Raw genomic sequence first — 23,014 nt, 5'->3', positions numbered from 1 at the left:
GTACAAGGTGCTTTTTTATTATTACAGAGAGTAAGGAAATATCTTATTAAAATTATTTAAGTCAACTTCCCCTTTGTCTGAGAGAAATTCCTTTCTAGTTTTAACTACTTTGCCATAAAAGTGCCAGCGAGCGCTCTCATTGGCATTTAGTGACTGTCGGATTCCTCCCTGCGCTCTCACTGTGGCACGTGGGTGGACTGCTTTTGGGGACACGTCACTTTATGGCATTTATTCTGAGCAGCATCTCAGGGGCCCGTTCTGATTGCCTTGGCTACAATGGCTGAGGACAAAGAGCCCATTGTTCCGGCCCATTAATAACTCCCTTCAGCTCTCGCAGTTGAGCGGCAGTTGCGTCCCCGGAACATTCACAAGGAGCAGAACAATGGTCGATCGGCTCCTATTATGCGCTGCTTCCATTAACAGGAGACAAGTGGGTGAGGCGTCGTGCAACTTTGTTACTTTATTTCCCTGATTTAACTTGGAATCTTCATTCCTTTCACTAGCCGTGTAGTTGCCACGCAGGGGCCAGAGTGGGTGGGGGCACAAAAGGCGTTCGCTCTGGGTTCCCAGATATAAAGAGTCATCAGTCGTGTTGGGGTGCAAAAGGTCTCGGCACCTGAGTAGCAGTTGTGCTTTATGGTGATTGGGAATGTAGAGGATATTATGGGCAAAAGTATGGGGACACCTGCCCCCCAATATCTTATTCCCAGACCAGGGGGATTAATATAAATTTGTTCCTTCCGTTTGCTGCTTTAACTGCCCTGGTGCTTCTGGGGAGGTTCCACTAGATGTTGGAACATTGTTACTGGGAGTTGTTGCTGGGAGTTGCTTCCGTTCAGCCACAAGAGCATTAGTGAGGCTGGGCACTGATGTTGGGGTTCAGGCTCACAGTCGGGGTACCAGTTCATCCCACAGGGGTTCGGTGCAGTCAAGTTCTTCCCATCTCAGCAAACCTATTCTGTATGGACCTGGCTCTCTGCATGGGGCATTATTGTGCTGAAACAGGGAAGGCCCCCCCAACTATTCCATGCAGGGTCAGACTGGGTTGTGTGGGGCCCACAGGGGCTGTTACTCCAGGGGTCCTCACATCCCTTCCAGGGCCCTCGCCTGCTCACCCACCCATCACCAGCCTCTTTCCCCCTGCACCTTATACTTACCTTCACCACAATTGTGGGGGGGAGGGAAGGACAGTGGGGAGCGACCGCTGAGGGCAAGTGGGGATCAGGTCTGGGGCGGTGGGGCCCACTTTTTTTTTTTTTTCTTTTTTCTTTTTTTTTCTGGTGTCCCGCCGGCTCAGTCTGGTCTGGTTCCACAAAGTAAGAAGCACAGAATTATCAGCAATTTCATTATACCCTGTAGCCTTAAAGGAGAAGGAAAGTCTGTTTGCAATTGGGGGTGCCAAATGTTAGGCACCCCAAGTGATTGTATTTACTTACCTGAAACCCCGCGCTGGTGCTCCAATCAGCAGAAAACTGCACCGGCCCGGGGTTATACCAGTGAGCACCACGGAGCGATCCACTTCTGGCTTCTTCTTTCTTCACATTTCCCGGGGCAGACGCATGCGCAGTAGCAGAAAATAGCGACTTTTTAAAAAAAAAAAAGTTTGGCTTTTCACACTAATGCGCATGCCCCTCGGTGCAGATTCAGGCGTCGGAGTTCACAGGCGACATCTTTTTCTCTTCGGAATGAGACCGGCATGTCGGCGCATGCGCAGTTGCAGCAATTTTCTGTTTTGTGACAACTGCGCATGCGCCAAAACTCACGAAGATTTGCTGACTGGCTTCTCTCATTCCGAAGACTACCGAAGCGGCTGAAGATGGCGCCTGTGAATTCTAATGCCTGAATCTGCACCGAGGGGTAAGTAAGGAGTTAGGGGCATTTGCCCGGGGTAACACTTAGGCTGGGGGGGAGGGGATTTTTAACTTTTGGGTTTGCTTCTCCTTTAAGCTTTCACTGGGACCAGGGGCTCAAACCATGGAAACAGCTCCAGACTTAACAACTTACTTGTATTATTCATACTAATGATATCAAACCTTCTATCTGATTTTAATATCCAACTCCCAGCACCCTGAAGCCTTTGTCAATAAGCTGAGTCCTGCTGTTACTTTGCATCTCACACACTGAAATCTGCAGAATAAACAGTTTGTGTTCCTTTGGGCTCCGATGGCCTGAGATGATCTTATTATATATAAATATTATTGTGTTTATTTCCTCTCTGGGTTGATAACGAGTGGCAGAAGCTGCATTGTTATTGGCCGGCTCTGCGTATAATTGGGATTCGCAGCAACTGCCGTCCTGGCACAGCCTGAAATAATGCAGCAATTAAATTAACTTCCCCTTTAACTCTGTGATTGCTTTCTACTGTGACACAGAGATTAGTCACAGAGATGGTGTGCGTTTCCTCTGGGGTCCCCACAATTCAAACAACTGCTAGTTTAACTTGTTGGGATGGAACTGTAAATTAGACTGTAAGCTCTTAGGCTAACAATCTGTATTTCAGGACTACAATATAAATAACAATGCATTGGGAAACTGCTGATTGAGTAATTCATCCAATCATAATGTGGTTTGATTGTGAGGTGACTATTTAGGCCTCTCCTTTTCACTGTCCAGTCATTCATTACCTGGTTGCTAAGATTAGAGGAACCCTAGCAACCACATAACTCGTGAGCACATTTTATGTAACGAATTGATTAAATATGTCTGGTTTATTCTTGTCTGAATGAGGATTGTGGGAGATGTAGTCCAGTCCTGTTGGTGTCTGAGTTCCAGGATGCATTGTGTTGCTTCACATTATAAATGGCTCAGACGGGGCGGAGTTGTATTGTGTGTGGGTGGGGCTTAGTGCTCCAGTGCCTGGGTGTCTGTACATATGTTCTCGAATTACTGACTCTGCCCGTTAGCATCACCCCTTCAGGGCAGTGACAGCAATAAACAAACCGATTCTATTGACTTACATTGAATGGTGTCTCCTTACCCAGTTGGCAACCTACAGTGACCAACCCAAGAGATAGTTACTAAAACTTTAGCTATAGGGACGCTGCAGAACTACATCTCCCAGCAGCTGCTCACTGTTGGCCAAATGATGGACAGAAGCATCAGATAGAAAGAATAAATGCGGGTATATAAAGCAATGAATACGTCACTTCCAGGAGCCTAAAGTAGAACTTTATGGAAGAAGCCATTGATCCGTTCATTTATCATTTGCTTTTGTTCTGTTTCCTCTCAGGGGCCGATGTGATGGCAGCCGGAATATTGATGGAGAACAATGTGCAATGCTGCCCGCTGGGGAACCCTGGCACCGGAGCTCTGCCAACCTCAGGTAACTGTCAGCAAAGTCCCAAGTCACATCAGCTCCCCCTCTACTTTATCTACACTTGCCACCTGGCCGCTAAAAATTATATGTTATTAATAGGGAATAAAGATAAATATATAGGAAGGTCAGTGATCCCAATGTTATTAATAGGGAATAAAGATAAATATATAGGAAGGTCAGTGATATGATCCCAAGTTATTAATAGGGAATAAAGATAAATATATAGGAAGGTCAGTGATCCCAATGTTATTAATAGGAAATAAAGATAAATATATAGGAAGGTCAGTGATCCCAATGTTATTAATAGGGAATAAAGATAAATATATAGGAAGGTCAGTGATCCCAATGTTATTAATAGGGAATAAAGATAAATATATAGGAAGGCCAGTGATCCCAATGTTATTAATAGGGAATAAAGATAAATATATAGGAAGGTCAGTGATCCCAATGTTATTAATAGGAATAAAGATAAATATATAGGAAGGTCAGTGATCCCAATGTTATTAATAGGGAATAAAGATAAATATATAGGAAGGTCAGTGATCCCAATGTTATTAATAGGGAATAAAGATAAATATATAGGAAGTTGACTCCTCGGGTGACGGACGATTCTGTCCCATTTTGCTTCATAGAAGTGGAAATTTGCTTCATCAGTGGAAATTTGGAAAAGACGTATTTTCACATCTTTTTTCACTGCACATATTGTGCTATTTTTGGGCTAATTTTGAGGTGCCTCTTGGCTGGTTTTGTAGCTGATTTTTGCTGGTTTTGAAAATTAGACTAAATTGGACATGATGTAACAATAGAAGAAGCAGATACTGCAGGGGGGTCCCAGGTAGTGTTTTCTTCTCTGTGCCGGGCCCCTCTATATCTGCCCCATGACTGTACCATAGCTTATTTATATAATCCATATCAGAGTTTTAACCAAAGCAGGTTGTAGCCAATGATATCATTTACACATTTTGAATACTGTCCCTTTAAAAGGATAAATTTTGGGGTGTGTGAGGAGACAGAGTTCCAGAAGGAAAACAACACAGACACAGGGAGGACACAAACTCCGTGCAGTCACATTATATCTTTGTCAGAACAGGACCCTAGCTCTGTATGACAGCAACAACACTAACATCTGTGCCAAAGAGCTTGCAATCTAGAGGGATGCTGGGAGTTGCACTGTACAACAGCATTCCTCTGGCTGTTGTGCAGTGCAACCCCAAGCATCCCTCCAGTTGTTGTGCAGTGCAACTCCCAGCATTCCTCCAGCTGTTGTGCAGTGCAACCCCGAGCATTCCTCCAGCTGTTGTGCAGTGCAACACCCAGCATCCCTCCAGTTGTGCAGTGCAACTCCCAGCATCCCTCCAGCTGTTGTGCAGTGCAACCCCGAGCATTCCTCCAGCTGTTGTGCAGTGCAACTCCCAGCATCCCTCCAGTTGTCGTGCAGTGCAACTCCCAGCATCCCTCCAGCTGTCGTGCAGTGCAACTCCCAGCATTCCTCCAGCTGTTGTGCAGTGCAACCCAGAGCATTCCCCCAGCTGTTGTGCAGTGCAACGCCCAGCATCCCTCCAGTTGTGCAGTGCAACTCCCAGCATCCCTCCAGCTGTTGTGCAGTGCAACCCCGAGCATTCCTCCAGCTGTTGTGCAGTGCAACTCCCAGCATCCCTCCAGTTGTCGTGCAGTGCAACTCCCAGCATCCCTCCAGCTGTCGTGCAGTGCAACTCCCAGCATTCCTCCAGCTGTTGTGCAGTGCAACCCAGAGCATTCCCCCAGCTGTTGTGCAGTGCAACGCCCAGCATCCCTCCAGTTGTGCAGTGCAACTCCCAGCATCCCTCCAGCTGTTGTGCAGTGCAACCCCGAGCATTCCTCCAGCTGTTGTGCAGTGCAACTCCCAGCATCCCTCCAGTTGCCGTGCAGTGCAACTCCCAGCATCCCTCCAGCTGTCGTGCAGTGCAACTCCCAGCATCCCTCCAGCTGTTGTGCAGTGCAACCCCGAGCATTCCTCCAGCTGTTGTGCAGTGCAACTCCCAGCATCCCTCCAGTTGTGCAGTGCAACTCCCAGCATCCCTCCAGTTGTGCAGTGCAACACCCAGCATCCCTCCAGTTGTTGTGCAGTGCAACTCCCAGCATCCCTCCAGTTGTTGTGCAGTGCAACTCTCAGCATCCCTCCAGTTGTTGTGCAGTGCAACCCCCAGCATCCCACCAGTTGTCGTGCAGTGCAACCCCGAGCATCCCTCCAGTTGTCGCGCAGTGCAACTCCCAGCATCCCTCCAGCTGTTGTGCAGTGCAACTCCCAGCATCCCTCCAGCTGTTGTACAGTGCAACCCAGAGCATCCCTCCAGTTGTTGTGCAGTGCAACTCCCAGCATCCCTCCAGTTGTTGTGCAGTGCAACTCCCAGCATCCCTCCAGTTGTTGTGCAGTGCAACTCCCAGCATCCCTCCAGTTGTTGTCCAGTGCAACTCCCAGCATTCCTCCAGCTGTTGTGCAGTGCAACTCCCAGCATCCCTCCAGTTGTCGTGCAGTGCAACTCCCAGCATCCCTCCAGCTGTCGTGCAGTGCAACTCCCAGCATTCCTCCAGCTGTTGTGCAGTGCAACCCAGAGCATTCCCCCAGCTGTTGTGCAGTGCAACGCCCAGCATCCCTCCAGTTGTGCAGTGCAACTCCCAGCATCCCTCCAGCTGTTGTGCAGTGCAACCCCGAGCATTCCTCCAGCTGTTGTGCAGTGCAACTCCCAGCATCCCTCCAGTTGTCGTGCAGTGCAACTCCCAGCATCCCTCCAGCTGTCGTGCAGTGCAACTCCCAGCATTCCTCCAGCTGTTGTGCAGTGCAACCCAGAGCATTCCTCCAGCTGTTGTGCAGTGCAACTCCCAGCATCCCTCCAGTTGTGCAGTGCAACACCCAGCATCCCTCCAGTTGTGCAGTGCAACACCCAGCATCCCTCCAGTTGTTGTGCAGTGCAACTCCCAGCATCCCTCCAGTTGTTGTGCAGTGCAACTCTCAGCATCCCTCCAGTTGTTGTGCAGTGCAACCCCCAGCATCCCACCAGTTGTCGTGCAGTGCAACCCCGAGCATCCCTCCAGTTGTCGCACAGTGCAACTCCCAGCATCCCTCCAGCTGTTGTGCAGTGCAACTCCCAGCATCCCTCCAGCTGTTGTACAGTGCAACCCAGAGCATCCCTCCAGTTGTCGCGCAGTGCAACTCCCAGCATCCCTCCAGCTGTTGTGCAGTGCAACTCCCAGCATCCCTCCAGCTGTTGTACAGTGCAACCCAGAGCATCCCTCCAGTTGTTGTGCAGTGCAACTCCCAGCATCCCTCCAGCTGTTGAGCAGTGCAACCCCCAGCATCTTCCAACAGCCAAAGGATCTGTAGTTAAACAACTTCCATTTTGAAGCTTCTGAAAGTTAAAGGAGGAGAAGTGGCAGTTAGTGCCTTTATACCCCTCATTGTTCCCTGGGGGCTGCCAGCGGGAGAGGAATGACATTCAGCTGCTCGTTACACAGTGGGTTCCATTCACACCGTTATACAATAATGGGCACTTTACTGGTGTAACCTGCGTGGGGCCTGTTCCTATGGCAACGGTCCAGCCTATAGGGAAGCGCCGCCAGCTGCTCTACAGCAAAGTTGGTTTTTGCTCGGCACATGCTGGTTTGGCTCTCGGCAGCAGCTCACACCATGCAACTGTCACCTCGCAGACTCTCCGCCGTCCATATCCTCAGCAGCTTTGTCCACGGCCGCAGACCTTCAGCTTTGGATCCCACCCATTGTCCCCAGCATTGGCACCGGCGCAGTTCCGCCATCGAGGTCCTGTCCTGTTCCAGTCAGCGGGTCATGGTGGCCGTGTCGTCTGTTGGGGCTGAGAAGCCAAACCCCCATGTCCTGGAGACAAAAAGTAACTGCGTTTGTGTTTCGTTATGTCTGGGGGGGTCACAGGGGGTCAGTGTCCAAATGTCCAAAATAGGACACAGCTCCCACAATGCACCAAAATATATAGTTATATACTAATCCTGGTTAATCTGTAGCTCCTGCAGCCTAATCTTCCCATCCTGCTGCCACAAGTCACTGACTGACAGTTGGGCCTTCCCTGAATTGCTGCACAATCAGTTGTTGTACCAAGAAAAACTCTAACTTGCACCCCCCCCCCCCTCAGCTTAACAGTATTTCCCTAGTGCAACCAATGGCTTAAAAAAATGGGTTGAGGGACAGAAATAAAAAATGGGGGTCCTGTTTTTTTTTTTTTTTTAGCCAAATGAGAGAAAATGTCCTTGTGTCTGTCCCTTTCTCTTCTCTGCACTGCTGCTTCTGACTCCTGATACAACTTCCCAATATCCATTCATTCCTCATTCTCATTGGGTTTATAGTTCTGTGTAACTGTCATTGTGTCTGTCCCTTTCTCTGCACTGCTGCTTCTGACTCCTGATACAACTTCCCAATATCCATTTATTCCTCATTCTCACTGGGTTTATAGTTCTGTGTAACTGTCATTGTGTCTGTCCCTTTCTCTTCTCTGCACTGCTGCTTCTGACTCCTGATACAACTTCCCAATATCCATTCATTCCTCATTCTCACTGGGTTTATAGTTCTGTGTAACTGTCATTGTGTCTGTCCCTTTCTCTTCTCTGCACTGCTGCTTCTGACTCCTGATACAACTTCCCAATATCCATTTATTCCTCATTCTCACTGGGTTTATAGTTCTGTGTAACTGTCATTGTGTCTGTCCCTTTCTCTTCTCTGCACTGCTGCTTCTGACTCCTGATACAACTTCCCAATATCCATTCATTCCTCATTCTCACTGGGTTTATAGTTCTGTGTAACTGTCATTGTGTCTGTCCCTTTCTCTTCTCTGCACTGCTGCTTCTGACTCCTGATACAACTTCCCAATATCCATTCATTCCTCATTCTCACTGGGTTTATAGTTCTGTGTAACTGTCATTGTGTCTGTCCCTTTCTCTTCTCTGCACTGCTGCTTCTGACTCCTGATACAACTTCCCAATATCCATTCATTCCTCATTTTCACTGGGTTTATAGTTCTGTGTAACTGTCATTGTGTCTGTCCCTTTCTCTTCTCTGCACTGCTGCTTCTGACTCCTGATACAACTTCCCAATATCCATTCATTCCTCATTCTCACTGGGTTTATAGTTCTGTGTAACTGTCATTGTGTCTGTCCCTTTCTCTTCTCTGCACTGCTGCTTCTGACTCCTGATACAACTTCCCAATATCCATTCATTCCTCATTCTCACTGGGTTTATAGTTCTGTGTAACTGTCATTGTGTCTGTCCCTTTCTCTGCACTGCTGCCTCTGACTCCTGATACAACTTCCCAATATCCATTCATTCCTCATTCTCACTGGGTTTATAGTTCTGTGTAACTGTCATTGTGTCTGTCCCTTTCTCTGCACTGCTGCTTCTGACTCCTGATACAACTTCCCAATATCCATTCATTCCTCATTCTCACTGGGTTTATAGTTCTGTGTAACTGTCATTGTGTCTGTCCCTTTCTCTTCTCTGCACTGCTGCCTCTGACTCCTGATACAACTTCCCAATATCCATTCATTCCTCATTCTCACTGGGTTTATAGTTCTGTGTAACTGTCATTGTGTCTGTCCCTTTCTCTTCTCTGCACTGCTGCTTCTGACTCCTGATACAACTTCCCAATATCCATTCATTCCTCATTCTCACTGGGTTTATAGTTCTGTGTAACTGTCATTGTGTCTGTCCCTTTCTCTGCACTGCTGCTTCTGACTCCTGATACAACTTCCCAATATCCATTCATTCCTCATTCTCACTGGGTTTATAGTTCTGTGTAACTGTCATTGTGTCTGTCCCTTTCTCTGCACTGCTGCTTCTGACTCCTGATACAACTTCCCAATATCCATTCATTCCTCATTCTCACTGGGTTTATAGTTCTGTGTAACTGTCATTGTGTCTGTCCCTTTCTCTGCACTGCTGCCTCTGACTCCTGATACAACTTCCCAATATCCATTCATTCCTCATTCTCACTGGGTTTATAGTTCTGTGTAACTGTCATTGTGTCTGTCCCTTTCTCTTCTCTGCACTGCTGCTTCTGACTCCTGATACAACTTCCCAATATCCATTCATTCCTCATTCTCACTGGGTTTATAGTTCTGTGTAACTGTCATTGTGTCTGTCCCTTTCTCTGCACTGCTGCTTCTGACTCCTGATACAACTTCCCAATATCCATTCATTCCTCATTCTCACTGGGTTTATAGTTCTGTGTAACTGTCATTGTGTCTGTCCCTTTCTGCTCTCTCAGTCTGTCCTATGATAAATTGTAGCAGAAGTCAGTTCTCTTGCAGGGCTGTTAATCAGATGTTTGTACTACAATGTTTCAGTGATGCCGCTTTTAATACATACAATTAAGGGCCCAGGGCCGGATTTACATAGAGGGCACCCCTAGGCCCACTGCCGTTCGTAGCCCCTGTCCCCTCCACTTTATTCGTGCAAATTTTCCTCATCAATGGGAAAATTTTAAAAATTATCGTATCTCCAGCGCATCCCCAGTGTTTTTGAACCAATGTGGGTGTGGTTGGGCTACATGCCGCCCCCCTAAAATCCTGCCGCCCTAGGCCCGGGCCTAGGTGGCCTTTCCACAAATCCGGGCCTGTAAGGGCCACATCCATAAGGTTCCACTCTCCGCAGTGATTGGCCAAATGCATTGGAAGTAATGTTAGAAATTCCTAATATCTGATACCAGAATGTGGATCATTTCATTAGCCATATTAGCCAAATATCACGTCGCTAGCACTGTGCTAATGAACTGCATCTCCCAGCATTCTCGGCAATCTCTAGCTGCTTGAGGACACTGAACATATCCCAGGTAAGTAAGGAGGGTTTAACTTTTCATGGTTATTTTAGACCACAGAGCTTGCCATCTAAATTTGGCAGAGGGCCACAGCTTCTCAGCCGGTCAGTCAGAGCCTTTGGGCAATGGCAGGTTTCTCAGTCGTACCCAGTTACACCCAAAAGTCTAACGTTACGTCTGTTTTTCCCAGGGAGCTGCCGACGCCCAACCTCCAAATACACCAAAGTGGGGGAGCGACTGCGCCACGTCATCCCCGGCCACATGCAGTGCTCTATGACTTGTGGGGGGCGCTCCTGCAAATATGAGAACCCCACTCGATGGAGTGATGAGGAGCAAGCCATTAAAGGCCTTTACTCTTCCTGGTAAGTCACTGGTGGGGAGTCGATTGTTTTCTGTCTGATGTCCAGAGGTTCCATGTGGGGATGTTCCTTGGGATTAGAGGAAAGGAGGTTCCATGTTAAGGAGGGAAAGGGGTGTTACAGGGAGAGCTGGGAAGTGAATCAGGGGTACAGGCTGAGACATTAGATAGGTACAAGGAAGGGTCGGATGCTTTATTCACCAGCAGCTCCTCCCAGCAGACAGGAGGGAGCCAATGAGATTAGAGGAGGGAAAGGGGTGTTACAGGGAGAGCTGGGAAGTGAATCAGTGGTACAGGCTGATACATTAGATAGGTATAAGGAAGGGTCGGATGCTTTATTCACCAGTAGCTCCTCCCAGCAGACAGGAGGGAGCCAATGAGATTAGAGGAGGGAAAGGGGTGTTACAGGGAGAGCTGGGAAGTGAATCAGTGGTACAGGCTGATACATTAAATAGGTACAATGAAGGGTCGGATGCTTTATTCACCAGTAGCTCCTCCCAGCAGACAGGAGGGAGCCAATGAGATTAGAGGAGGGAAAGGGGTGTTACAGGGAGAGCTGGGAAGTGAATCAGGGGTACAGGCTGATACATTAGATAGGTACAAGGAAGGGTCGGATGCTTTATTCACCAGTAGCTCCTCCCAGCAGACAGGAGGGAGCCAATGAGATTAGAGGAAACGAGGTTCCATGTTAGTGATAGGGGTGTTGCAGGGAGAGCTGGGAATTTGTGGGAATTCTCTCTCTGAATCAGTTGTACAATCAGATACATTAGTCAGGTACAAGGAAGGGTCAGACAATCTCTGTGTATCGTCTTTCAGCGCTGGCCCGTTCTCCACACCAGGAATCGCTACACAAATCCTTTGAAAAAGTGGCTTTATTCATGCTCCATAAGTGATAACAGGCAGTGGGTAAGTGGTACAAACTAACGTGTTTCGTGCCCTTCCTATTGGCACTTCATCAGAGATTCCTGGTGTGGAGAACGGGCCAGCGCTGAACGGCGATACACAGAGATTGTCTTGCAGAATAAGGCTTGGAGTTGCCGGATTATCTCGAGAGCTTGCGGCCAGTATGCTACACAGAAGGGTGAGCTCCATCAAACCTTCACCACCTGTTCTCTTTATTGTACAAGGAAGGGTCAGATGCCTTCTTTTAGCAGGTGTCCCTTCTATATAGATATATATATATATATTTAATTTTAGATACTATAATAATATATTTGCCCCTGTTTAGGATCACAGACAACATCCTCGCTATGGCGCGGCCATCATCAGAAATAATTGACAAGTATAACATCATTGGGCAGTTTAAAAGGTAACGCTGAACCCTCTTTTCCAAGCTGAACTTGTGCGCAGACTTTGTGCTGAATATTCCTCTTGCCTGGCACTTTCATTAAGAAAAACTTCTTGTTCCACTTTCTGGTTCTGCCGAGTCACTGTGTGAGGAGGAGTTGGTAGTAAAACAAATCCAACCCACGGATCAGCCCACTTAAAGGGCATGTTCACCTTTAAATTAACTGTTAGTATGAGGTAGAGAGGGATATTCTGAGACAATTTGCAATTGGTTTTCATTTTTTATTATTTGTGGTTTTTGACTTATTTAGCTTTTTATTCAGCAGCTCTCCAGTTTGCAATGTCAGCCATCTGGTTGCTAGGGTCCAAATTCCCCTAGCAACCATGCATTGATTTGAATAAGAGATGGGGATATGAATAGGAGAGGCCTGAATAGATAGATGTGGAATAAAAAGTAGCAATAATGATACATTTGTAGCCTTACAGAGCATTTCTTTTTTATATGGGGTCAGTGACCCCCCATTTGAAAGCTGGAAAGAGTCAGAAGAAGAAAGCAAATTAAAAAAGTATAAAAAACAAAAAATATTCACAAATTGAAAAGTCGCTTAAAATTGGCCACTATAAAAGTGAACTTAAAGGCAAGCCAGCGCTTGAAAAAACTTAAAGCGTTTAAACTTAAAGCCTAACAAAAGATGAGCTAAGCTGAGGGTGGGGGTTTGTTTATACAGATGACCCTGATTATAACAGGGGGTGCAGAAGATATTTAATAATGATTAAAGGGATACACATGACTATTGGTGCATGAAACGACTGGAACAAAGTAAAGTAAAGTGTAATATTGGGGCTCAGCTGTGATGATTAAGCTGGGAGAGCAGGAGCAATATGAACCTTTAAAGGAGAAATAAACCAAAATATATAATGTTGAAAGAAAATCTGATTCCGCACAACTTCCCAATACCCATTCCTTATATATATATATATATATAAAATCAGATAAGACCCGAGAGTGCAAGCTTCTTCATTTTTATATATATATATATATATATATATATATATATATATATATATATATATATATATATATATATATATATATATATATATATATATATATCAGTGTTGTTGACAGCAGTGTCTGTCTGTCCCTTAAAATTCCCTCCACCGCTATCCCCGACTACTCACGCTCCTGCAGCACTGTATCAATAGAAAACTCTCCTGCTGCATTGTATCAATAGGAAACTCCTGCAGCATTGTATCAATAGGAAACTCTCCTGCAGCACTGTATCAATAGGAAACTCTCCTGCAGCATTGTATCAATAGGAAACTCTCCTGCACCATTGTATCAATAGGAAACTCTCCTGCAGCATTGTATCAATAGGAAACTCCTGCAGCATTGTATAAATAGGAAACTCTCCTGCACCATTGTATCAATAGGAAACTCTCCTGCACCATTGTATCAATAGGAAACTCCTGCACCATTGTATCAATAGGAAACTCTCCTGCACCATTGTATCAATAGGAAACTCCTGCACCATTGTATCAATAGGAAACTCCTGCAGCATTGTATCAATAGGAAACTCTCCTGCACCATTGTATCAATAGGAAACTCTCCTGCACCATTGTATCAATAGGAAACTCTCCTGCAGCAAAAACTCCAGGCACGTCTCCACTGCCCAACATTTTCCTTTTGGAGTTTCAGCTGGCAAGAAGCTGAATATTGCAACGTTGTATCAATGGTACATGTAGTCAGAACCAGCAGTGCAGAGCACAGGACAGACAGTGATTTTAATATCATTTATAGTTTACCTACTAACTTTCAATTGATTGACTAATGATAACTAACCTGCCCCAGGACTGCAGGGGGCCAGTTTCCCAGTATGAGATGCCCATATCTATCAGAAGCCAGTGCCCCCCAATTTGAGTAATATTCCTGCGTATGAAGGAAAAAGAATTGCACCCCAAAATCTTGCTGCTGATTTACATCAGGGTTTGTGGGAATTGCTCAATTCAGATAAAGTATTTCATGTGCAATATAAATCCTAGCCCGCAGCTCTGCGCTCTGTTGCATCGCATGGAAAAGATTTGACTACTGGTGAGAAGTGGTACTACATGTGCTGCAATAATCATTCACTGTCTCCCACGTCTGTTGTTCATTGAAGTCTCAGGCTGCGTCTTTGACAGAGAAATAAACTAAAATCATATTTTTTATTTCTCTCTCTTCTGAATGCAAAGCTGCGGCATAAAAACGGTGATTAACCTGCAGCGCCCCGGGGAGCACGCCAGCTGTGGGAACCCCCTGGAGCCCGAGAGCGGATTCACGTATCTGCCCGAAGCTTTCATGGAGGCCGAGAGTAAGTGCCCCCCCCGCTGCGTTTTCCTTATTAATTATGGATTGACCCACTTTGTTCCACTTTATCAGTAATTATAAGAGACTCGCTGCTCACCCACTGGGCTTCTGTACAATGGATTAAAGGGGAACTATCACTGCACAGTTGTGGCAATTTCATAAATCTGTTTCCAAAACCAAACTGCGCCCCCTGGAGCAATATATGTTCACACATACAATCAACCCCCCGACCTCTCTTGTTGGACAAGGAAACCCTATACTTACTGCAGATCCCCTAATGCCCCTAGTGCTCCCCATCTTGCACATTCTAAATAGGGGTGTTGCCACTTGCACCTCCCAAACCCAGGCAACGTGCCATACACAGATGCAGCATGCAGACCTAGTTGGGGTGCAATAATGGGGTGCAATGAGCCCATGAACTTTAGTGGTGATTGATTGCCGACTGATCAAATTCGGGCATTTAAAGGGCAACACCGTCATTTGTTTACCCCCCATTTCTCTCTCTCTCTCCAGTTTATTTCTATAATTTCGGGTGGAAAGATTACGGTGTCGCTTCCCTCACCTCAATTCTGGACATGGTTAAGGTCATGGCATTTGCTTTACAGGAGGGGAAAGTAGCCATCCATTGCCACGCAGGGCTCGGCCGTACAGGTAATGTGCTTCACCAAAATGGGAATTTGTCTAAAAGAAACAATATGGCAGCTCCTTCCCATAGGTAAAATGAAAAGGAAATAAAGGGGAGATACAGAGAGACTGCACTGCTTTTGCTTCCCCTTTAATGAGAAGATTCCAGATACTCCCAGACTCCCAGCTCACCCACAGCCAGGAGCTGCCATGTAATATGTAACAGCAGTAGGACCCGGTGATATGTGGGGGTTTAGTCCCCTTACTTCTTGCTCCCGTGTTGTTTGCAGGATTCATGTGAGATGAGTGAATTGTGACTCATGAATTATCTAATGTCTCACTAATTACTGCAGCCCTGTCTCCTGCTGCATTTATTCTGTGCCCTGCAGATGCGCTGCTGCTCCTGCACTGCTGCTCCTGCACTGCTGCTCCTGCACCCATGCGCTTTATAGAACCTCCGCACCTTGGAAACTATGGAATGATAAACACTAATGGGCCCTGTCCCTATAAGAACTGGTACTTGAGGGTATTGTGTGCCCAGAACATTCCTTCTCTGTATATTTGTATTTATACATATGGGAGGAGGGAGGTGCCATATTGATTCACTTAGACAGTACAGTATGAGGGTATAGCTTATTGTGTGCCCATAACATTCCTTCTCTGTATATTTGTATTTATACATATGGGAGGAGGAGGTGCCATATTGATTCCCTTAGACAGTACAGTATGAGGGTATAGCTTATTGTGTGCCCAGAACATTCCTTCTCTGTATATTTGTATTTATACATATGGGAGGAGGGAGGTGCCATATTGATTCCCTTAGACAGTACAGTATGAGGGTATAGCTTATTGTGTGCCCAGAACATTCCTTCTCTGTATATTTGTATTTATACATATGGGAGGAGGAGGTGCCATATTGATTCCCTTAGACAGTACAGTATGAGGGTATAGCTTATTGTGTGCCCAGAACATTCCTTCTCTGTATATTTGTATTTATACATATGGGAGGAGGAGGTGCCATATTGATTCCCTTAGACAGTACAGTATGAGGGTATAGCTTATTGTGTGCCCAGAACATTCCTTCTCTGTATATTTGTATTTATACATATGGGAGGAGGAGGTGCCATATTGATTCCCTTAGACAGTACAGTATGAGGGTATAGCTTATTGTGTGCCCAGAACATTCCTTCTCTGTATATTTGTATTTATACATATGGGAGGAGGTGCCATATTGATTCCCTTAGACAGTACAGTATGAGGGTATAGCTTATTGTGTGCCCAGAACATTCCTTCTCTGTATATTTGTATTTATACATGTGGGAGGAGGGAGGTGCCATATTGATTCACTTAGACAGTACAGTATGAGGGTATAGCTTATTGTGTGCCCAGAACATTCCTTCTCTGTATATTTGTATTTATACATATGGGAGGAGGTGCCATATTGATTCCCTTAGACAGTACAGTATGAGGGTATAGCTTATTGTGTGCCCAGAACATTTCTTCTCTGTATATATGTATTTATACATATGGAAGGAGGTGCCATATTGATTCCCCTAGACAGTACAGTATGAGGGTATAGCTTATTGTGTGCCCAGAACATTCCTTCTCTGTATATTTGTATTTATACATATGGGGGGGAGGAGGCGCCATATTAATTCCCTTAGACAGTACAGTATGAGGGTATAGCTTATTGTGTGCCCAGAACATTCCTTCTCTGTATATTTGTATTTATACATATGGGAGGAGGAGGTGCCATATTGATTCCCTTAGACAGTACAGTATGAGGGTATAGCTTATTGTGTGCCCAGAACATTCCTTCTCTGTATATTTGTATTTATACATATGGGAGTAGGAGGTGCCATATTGATTCCCTTAGACCGTACAGTATGAGGGTATAGCTTATTGTGTGCCCAGAACATTCCTTCTCTGTATATTTGTATTTATACATATGGGAGGAGGAGGTGCCATATTGATTCTCTTAGACAGTACAATATGAGGGTATAGCTTATTGTGTGCCCAGAACATTCCTTCTCTGTATATTTGTATTTATACATATGGGAGGAGGAGGTGCCATATTGATTCCCTTAGACAGTACAGTATGAGGGTATAGCTTATTGTGTGCCCAGAACATTCCTTCTCTGTATATTTGTATTTATACATATGGGAGGAGGAGGTGCCATATTGATTCTCTTAGACAGTACAATATGAGGGTATAGCTTATTGTGTGCCCAGAACATTCCTTCTCTGTATATTTGTATTTATACATATGGGAGGAGGAGGTGCCATATTGATTCTCTTAGACAGTACAATATGAGGGTATAGCTTATTGTGTGCCCAGAACATTCCTTCTCTGTATATTTGTATTTATACATATGGGAGGAGGAGGTGCCATATTGATTCCCTTAGACAGTACAGTATGAGGGTATAGCTTATTGTGTGCCCAGAACATTCCTTCTCTGTATATTTGTATTTATACATATGGGAGGAGGTGCCATATTGATTTCCTTAGACAGTACAGTATGAGGGTATAGCTTATTGTGTGCCCAGAACATTCCTTCTCTGTATATTTGTATTTATACATATGGGAGGAGGAGGTGCCATATTGATTCCCTTAGACAGTACAGTATGAGGGTATAGCTTATTGTGTGCCCAGAACATTCCTTCTCTGTATATTTGTATTTATACATATGGGAGGAGGAGGTGCCATATTGATTCCCTTAGACAGTACAGTATGAGGGTATAGCTTATTGTGTGCCCAGAACATTCCTTCTCTGTATATTTGTATTTATACATATGGGAGGAGGAGGTGCCATATACAGTATATTTATGACATGTGACTGTTAACCTCTCATTGGCAGGTGTGCTGATCGCTTGCTATTTGATATTTGCCACGAGGATGACTTCGGACCAGTCCATCCTTTTTGTTCGTGCCAAGCGGCACAATGCCATCCAGACCCGGGTGCAGTTATTGTGCATCAGGGAATTTTCCCAGTTTCTGACTCCACTTCACAACGTATTCGCCTGCTCGGACCCCAAGGCTCACGCGGTCACATTAAACCAGTACCTGATCCGACAGCAGCATTTGCTTCACGGCTACGAGTCCCGCCATCTGAAATACGTGCCAAAAATGGTGCATCTGGTGTGTAAGTTACTGCTGGACCTGGCGGAGAACAGGCAAGTGTTGGAGGAGGAGACGCTGGACAGACTGGACCTGTCGGCAGAGATCGAGAAGACGGTGTCCCAGCTTCCCAGCATGCCTCTGGATACAGTATTAGGGAGCAACATCCCTGGGGCTGATCCTTTAACCCTTTCCCCCTTGAGCCCCATGGTTGGTTTAACCCTTCATGACTCAGTGTTATCCAGTGAGCAGGAATTTGATCCGTTGTGGAAGCGCCGGAATGTGGAGTATCTGCAGCCCCTGTCCCACCTGAAGAAGCGGCTGAGCTACAGCGACTCGGACCTAAAGAAAGCGGAATTAATTCTGGAGCAGGGGGAGACCCCGTGGACTGAGCCGGCACAGATGCCCCTTCTGTCCCATGTTCTGGGGAAACATTGCTTTGTGCCCGGGGGAAACCACTTGGATCAACCACCCCCTTTGCCAAAAAACCAACCCCCTGCGAACAATAAGTTTTCATTTTGGACTCAAACCAAACTCAGTAGCACCGAATCCCAAAGAGAGGGGTCCCCACTTTTCCACAGAAGGAAGCCCCCCAGGGAGATGCAGAGGAGCCGCACCTTCTCATTAGGATATTCCTCTTTGCTCAACAGCGACCAGACGTCGTTACTGGACTCCACGTTATTGGCAAACGCAGAACCAAACCTGCCCCCCGATAATGACTGCTCTTCTGCCCTGGGGTCTGAAAAAGGGAATGATGCCGCCCCCAAAGCCACGTTTTATCTTGGAAATGGAACCCAAGAGGAGGCAACATCTCAGAGTGTCCCACATATTGTTCTGCCGTCTGAGGCCAATCTCGAATGCCGGCGGCTGCAAGCGGCAAAAGCTCTCGCAGAACGACCGCCAGAAAGTGAGGATGAAATAGCTGAGAAAGTAACTGTTTGGCAGGTAAAGTTTCCATCTGATTCATTCAGTGACATCATGTGACTAACACAATGATAAGGGTTCAGGAAGATACTGGCTCCACCCAGGTTGTGCCACACACCAATAGGGTTGCACCACCAATGCCATTCTTATTCCAACTGCTCCATCTACCTCTCTGTCTCCTCTCCCTGTGCCATCTATATCTCTGTGCCCTCTCTGTCTCGTCCTACTGCTCCATCTATATCTCTGTGCCCTTTCTCTCGTCCTACTGCTCCATCTATAACTTTGTGCCCTCTTTGTATTCTCCCTCTGCTCCATCTATATCTCCATGCACTCTCTGTCTCCTCCTATTGCTCCATCTATATCTCCATGCACTCTCTGTCTCTTCCTACTGCTCCATCTATATCTCTGTGCCCTCTTTGTCTTTTCCCTCTGCTTCGTCTATATCTCTGTGCCCTCTTTGTCTCTTCCTACTGTTCCATCTATAACTTTGTGCCCTCTATGTATTCTCCCTCTGCTCCATCTACTGTATATCTCCATGCACTCTCTGTGTCCTCCTACTGCTCCATCTATGTCTCTGTACCCTCTTTGTCTCTGCCCACTACTCCATTTATATCTCTGTGCCCTCTTTGTCTCCTTCTTCTGCTCCATGTATATCTCTGTACCCTCATTGTCTCCGCCCACTACTCCATCTATATCTCTGTGCCCTCAATGTCTCCTTCTTCTGCTCCATCTATATCTCCGTGCCCTTACTGGTCTCCTTGTTGTAGCTTAAGGCTGTTCTACTAACTACTCTCATCCGGCCTCTCGCTCCTAGAGTGACTATTACAGATCTTCCCAATATTTACTACTAACAGAACCTCCCTCTGTCCCAGAACCTTCAGCTCCACCAAGTGGGAACCAATAGAGAAAGAACATATAGGGCTCCCCTGTTGTAAACATGGGGACCCTGACACCCCCTGGCCTGTCACTGAACTACCAGGAATGTGGGAAACATCTCCCCCTCCCAACTGTACCCCAGGCCCAACTATAAGCCCCTGGGGACTTCTATGAAAGGAATGTTGGCAAACACTCATTAAGTAGTTCTGGAGCTGTACTGAAGTCTGGCTGTACCGTCACATAGCGGTTTTGGCATCAGGGAGGATGATAATTAGGAGAAAGTCTCGTCTGTGATTCACAATCGGGTGCAAATGTGTCAGAGAGACTGGAGGGGGCAGTGGATAAGGGGACGTTGTCATGATGAGGGTTTGGGGGGGCAGTTATCTGCCAATAGGATTAAGTTACATCTCTGCATCTTTATCTTTGTGTTTATCAGAAAGAGCTGAATTCCCGGGAATCGGCCTGGGATAAAATGTGCTCGGAGAGAGACCCCCAAGTCCTTAGTAGCCTGATGTGGTCGTGGCTGGATCAGCTGAAAGAACCGGTGATCACCAAGGAGGATATTGAGCTGCTGACGGGTTGCACTTGTGATGCCGACACTGCCCTCTACCTGCTGGAAAAGGTAATCGCAACCCCTTCTAAATGATCCACTTTGTTACTGAGGAATTGAACTGAATTTGCCCCAAAACCTGTTCTTAGTAATAATGTATTGGGAAGAAATGGAGATTTTCTGATAATCCAAAGTGCCGGTCCCTCATTAGATTCCAGTCATTGCTGAACCTCTGCTGAATTTCATGACACCTTGTGGGGCACAAACGCCTCCTATTTATATAATGAGCCCCACAAGCCCTGTTACCTGTTGTGCTGATGGATTTAAAGGAGAAGGAAAGGCTAAAAGTAAGTGAGCTTTATCAGAAAGGTCTATATAAATACACCAGTAACCCCTCAAAGTAATGCTGCTCTGAGTCCTCTGTCAAAAGAAACAGCTCATTTCTTTCCTTCTATTGTGTACTCATGGGCTTCTGTATCAGACTTCCTGTTTTCAGCTTAAACCTCCAGGGCTAGGGCTTGAGCATGCTCAGTTTGCTCCTCTCTCCCCTCCCTGCTGTAATCTGAGCCCAGAGCTATGAGTGAGCAGGGAGAGACTCAGGCAGGAAGTGATGTCACACCAAGCTAATATGGCAGCTGCTATCCTAAACAAACAGAGAGCTTCTAGAGCTGTTTACTCCGGTATGGCAAAGCATTCTGCAGAATAAATATAGTGTTATAGCTGCACTATTGTGGCTAATCTATTGGCAATAAACTGCTTCAGTAGCTTTCCTTCTCCTTTAAGTGTTAAGCACCACCTTCTCCTGGAACCCAAGACTCTAAGAACCAACTGTTTGGGTCAGAAAATAGACCTGACTGGTTCCAAATAGATGGGATGCGCTCAGTATTGTGGTCCAAACGCAAAACAAGATCAAGTTCATCTGTTAGCGAAGTCACCCCTGAATCCAAGGCCCAGAAAGGGGTGGGGCTTAGTAAAAAGTAGGTGTGGTTTGGTTGCAGTAGGGTTTATTGAGGTTATGGCTAAATATCTACATTGACCCCCACCTCGTATGGAATTCCTCATGCTGGGATCAACCATAGCCACAATAGTGGGGCAGATTTTACCTGCTGTGATTGAGGTGGAGCCGCTCCATCACCCCCACTGACCTGCCCTTTGGTTCTCGCTCCCCCAGAGCCAACATCAAACCCTCCTGTGCATCCTCCATTGTGTGGGAAGCCTTCAGCCAATCCCTTCTGACCTACTGGGAGATCTACTGGCCAGAATCGTCCGAGCTTTCACTAAGGTGATATCCCCTGTATCCCCCATTAGATTGTAAGCTCTGTGGGACATTGATACTGAATCTGATTCTATCTTCCCCAGGTTCCTCCAGACTCTACGGATGCCCCGACTGTGTATAACGCCCTTATCCCCATCTTCAGGCAAATTCTGTCGGACTTGCGCAAATAGGGCACAGAAAGGGAATGGAGAATTCAGGATTTTCCAGATTTTCTGGATTTTTGCCCCTATCACTGTACGTTGCCCGATCCTCTGGGTTTCGCTCCGGGTCACGTTTGTGTTCTGTCCGTAGGGTACAAAGGGCTCAATCCGTTGTGTTGGTTCCGTTTTGTGTCGTGTGAATTTGTGACCCACGTGTTTCCCCTCCCACGTCGTATCCAGCCAATATCTGTTTATTATTTCTATTTAACGTACCGGAAATACTTTATTTATTGTATGACAGGGGACTGCAGCATAATATGTCCCCAATATTGCACTGTGACTTGTTTTATTCTATTTGTATTGACTGAATCTGTTTCTATGGAGTCAGAAAGTTTCTCTTGCAAAAAAAAAAAAAATAGAAAAAAGCACAGGAAAAAACAACAAGCAAAATTCCTTGTATGTGGAGCCATAAAGGGAAGAGATTGCAGAACTATGTCGCCTCCTGGAGGACAATACGGGGCATTACAGTTTGCAATTAGCAGCTACTGTATAACAAGCAGCTCCATAAAGGGAATATTTCCCCAAATAATTACTTTTCAGTCACCACCTGCTTATCATCATCATCATAATGAAAAATTGGATTTTTGGGTCATTTAGTAAATTAAAAAAATGTTTTTCTGCTTTCCCTGACTAATCCCACCATCAGCAGTCAGCTCTCCTCCAGCCAGGACTACAACTCCCACAATGCACTCTGTTGTCTCTTATTGCCCTTCTCAGGTCACAGGACATGCAAAGCATTGTGGGAGTTGGGGTCCAGGCTGGAATCAATGGTGGAAATAGTCAGGGAAAGTAGAGAAACATTTCATTCACAAAATGACCCAAAAGTCCCATTTTTCCTTATTATGATAAACCTGTAGCAACTGGGACAGGGGTTTAGGGACCAAAAAACGGAACTGGATTATTTTTACCCCCGTTCTTCCTCTTGGAAACTCCCCTAATATTTCTCACCAACATGACAAACACTTTATTGTGGGCTTTGTATTTTTGGGAGCTTGCGGCATTTAGTAACTATTTTCTATATAAAGAGAATAAAACATCTGGGTATTTTTCTATGGACAATAAATCTGTAACAGTCGCATCAGAATTACCCAATAATGGGGTGGTTCACCTTTAAGTTCAATTTGAGTAACGATAGAACTGCTAATTCTAAGCAACTTTTCCCTTGGTCTTCATTATTATTCCCCCGTCTGGTATTTAGCCCCTCCCCCCACTCTGGGCCCAGTAGTGACACATTTCAGAGGAAATTAGGGGGTGGATGTAGGTTGGACCCGGGTACCGGGAGGAGGGCCCTTCAGACGCAGTCCCGGTGGGTTCCAGATGGTCCGG

General features: G+C 46.0%; 1 protein-coding gene across 3 annotated transcripts in view; it reads left to right on the top strand.

Moving 5' to 3' along the window:
* Nucleotides 1-22,726, top strand: part of LOC121403137 (protein tyrosine phosphatase domain-containing protein 1-like) — a 37,478-nt gene extending 14,752 nt beyond the window's left edge. Inside the window, exons 1-10 of one of the 3 annotated variants that reach the window (XM_041590990.1) lie at nt 347-434; nt 3,230-3,322; nt 10,319-10,490; nt 11,715-11,795; nt 14,006-14,124; nt 14,634-14,771; nt 17,603-18,807; nt 20,099-20,284; nt 21,384-21,494; nt 21,572-22,726. In XM_041590990.1, the coding sequence (XP_041446924.1) occupies nt 383-434; nt 3,230-3,322; nt 10,319-10,490; nt 11,715-11,795; nt 14,006-14,124; nt 14,634-14,771; nt 17,603-18,807; nt 20,099-20,284; nt 21,384-21,494; nt 21,572-21,658 (2,244 nt within the window). In that variant the 5' untranslated portion in view covers nt 347-382 and the 3' untranslated portion in view covers nt 21,659-22,726. Of the gene's footprint in view, nt 1-346; nt 435-3,229; nt 3,323-6,517; nt 7,198-10,318; nt 10,491-11,714; nt 11,796-14,005; nt 14,125-14,633; nt 14,772-17,602; nt 18,808-20,098; nt 20,285-21,383; nt 21,495-21,571 lie in introns of those variants that run through there. The other 2 variants (XM_041590991.1, XM_041590989.1) reach the window with 2 other exon arrangements.
* The last annotated feature ends 288 nt before the right edge of the window (nt 22,727-23,014 follow it).

Source organism: Xenopus laevis, chromosome 4L (genome assembly GCF_017654675.1).
Source record: "Xenopus laevis strain J_2021 chromosome 4L, Xenopus_laevis_v10.1, whole genome shotgun sequence".
NCBI lineage: Eukaryota > Metazoa > Chordata > Amphibia > Anura > Pipidae > Xenopus > Xenopus laevis.
Note: the sequence above shows the minus strand (reverse complement) of the source record. Positions and strands in the feature narration are given on the sequence as shown.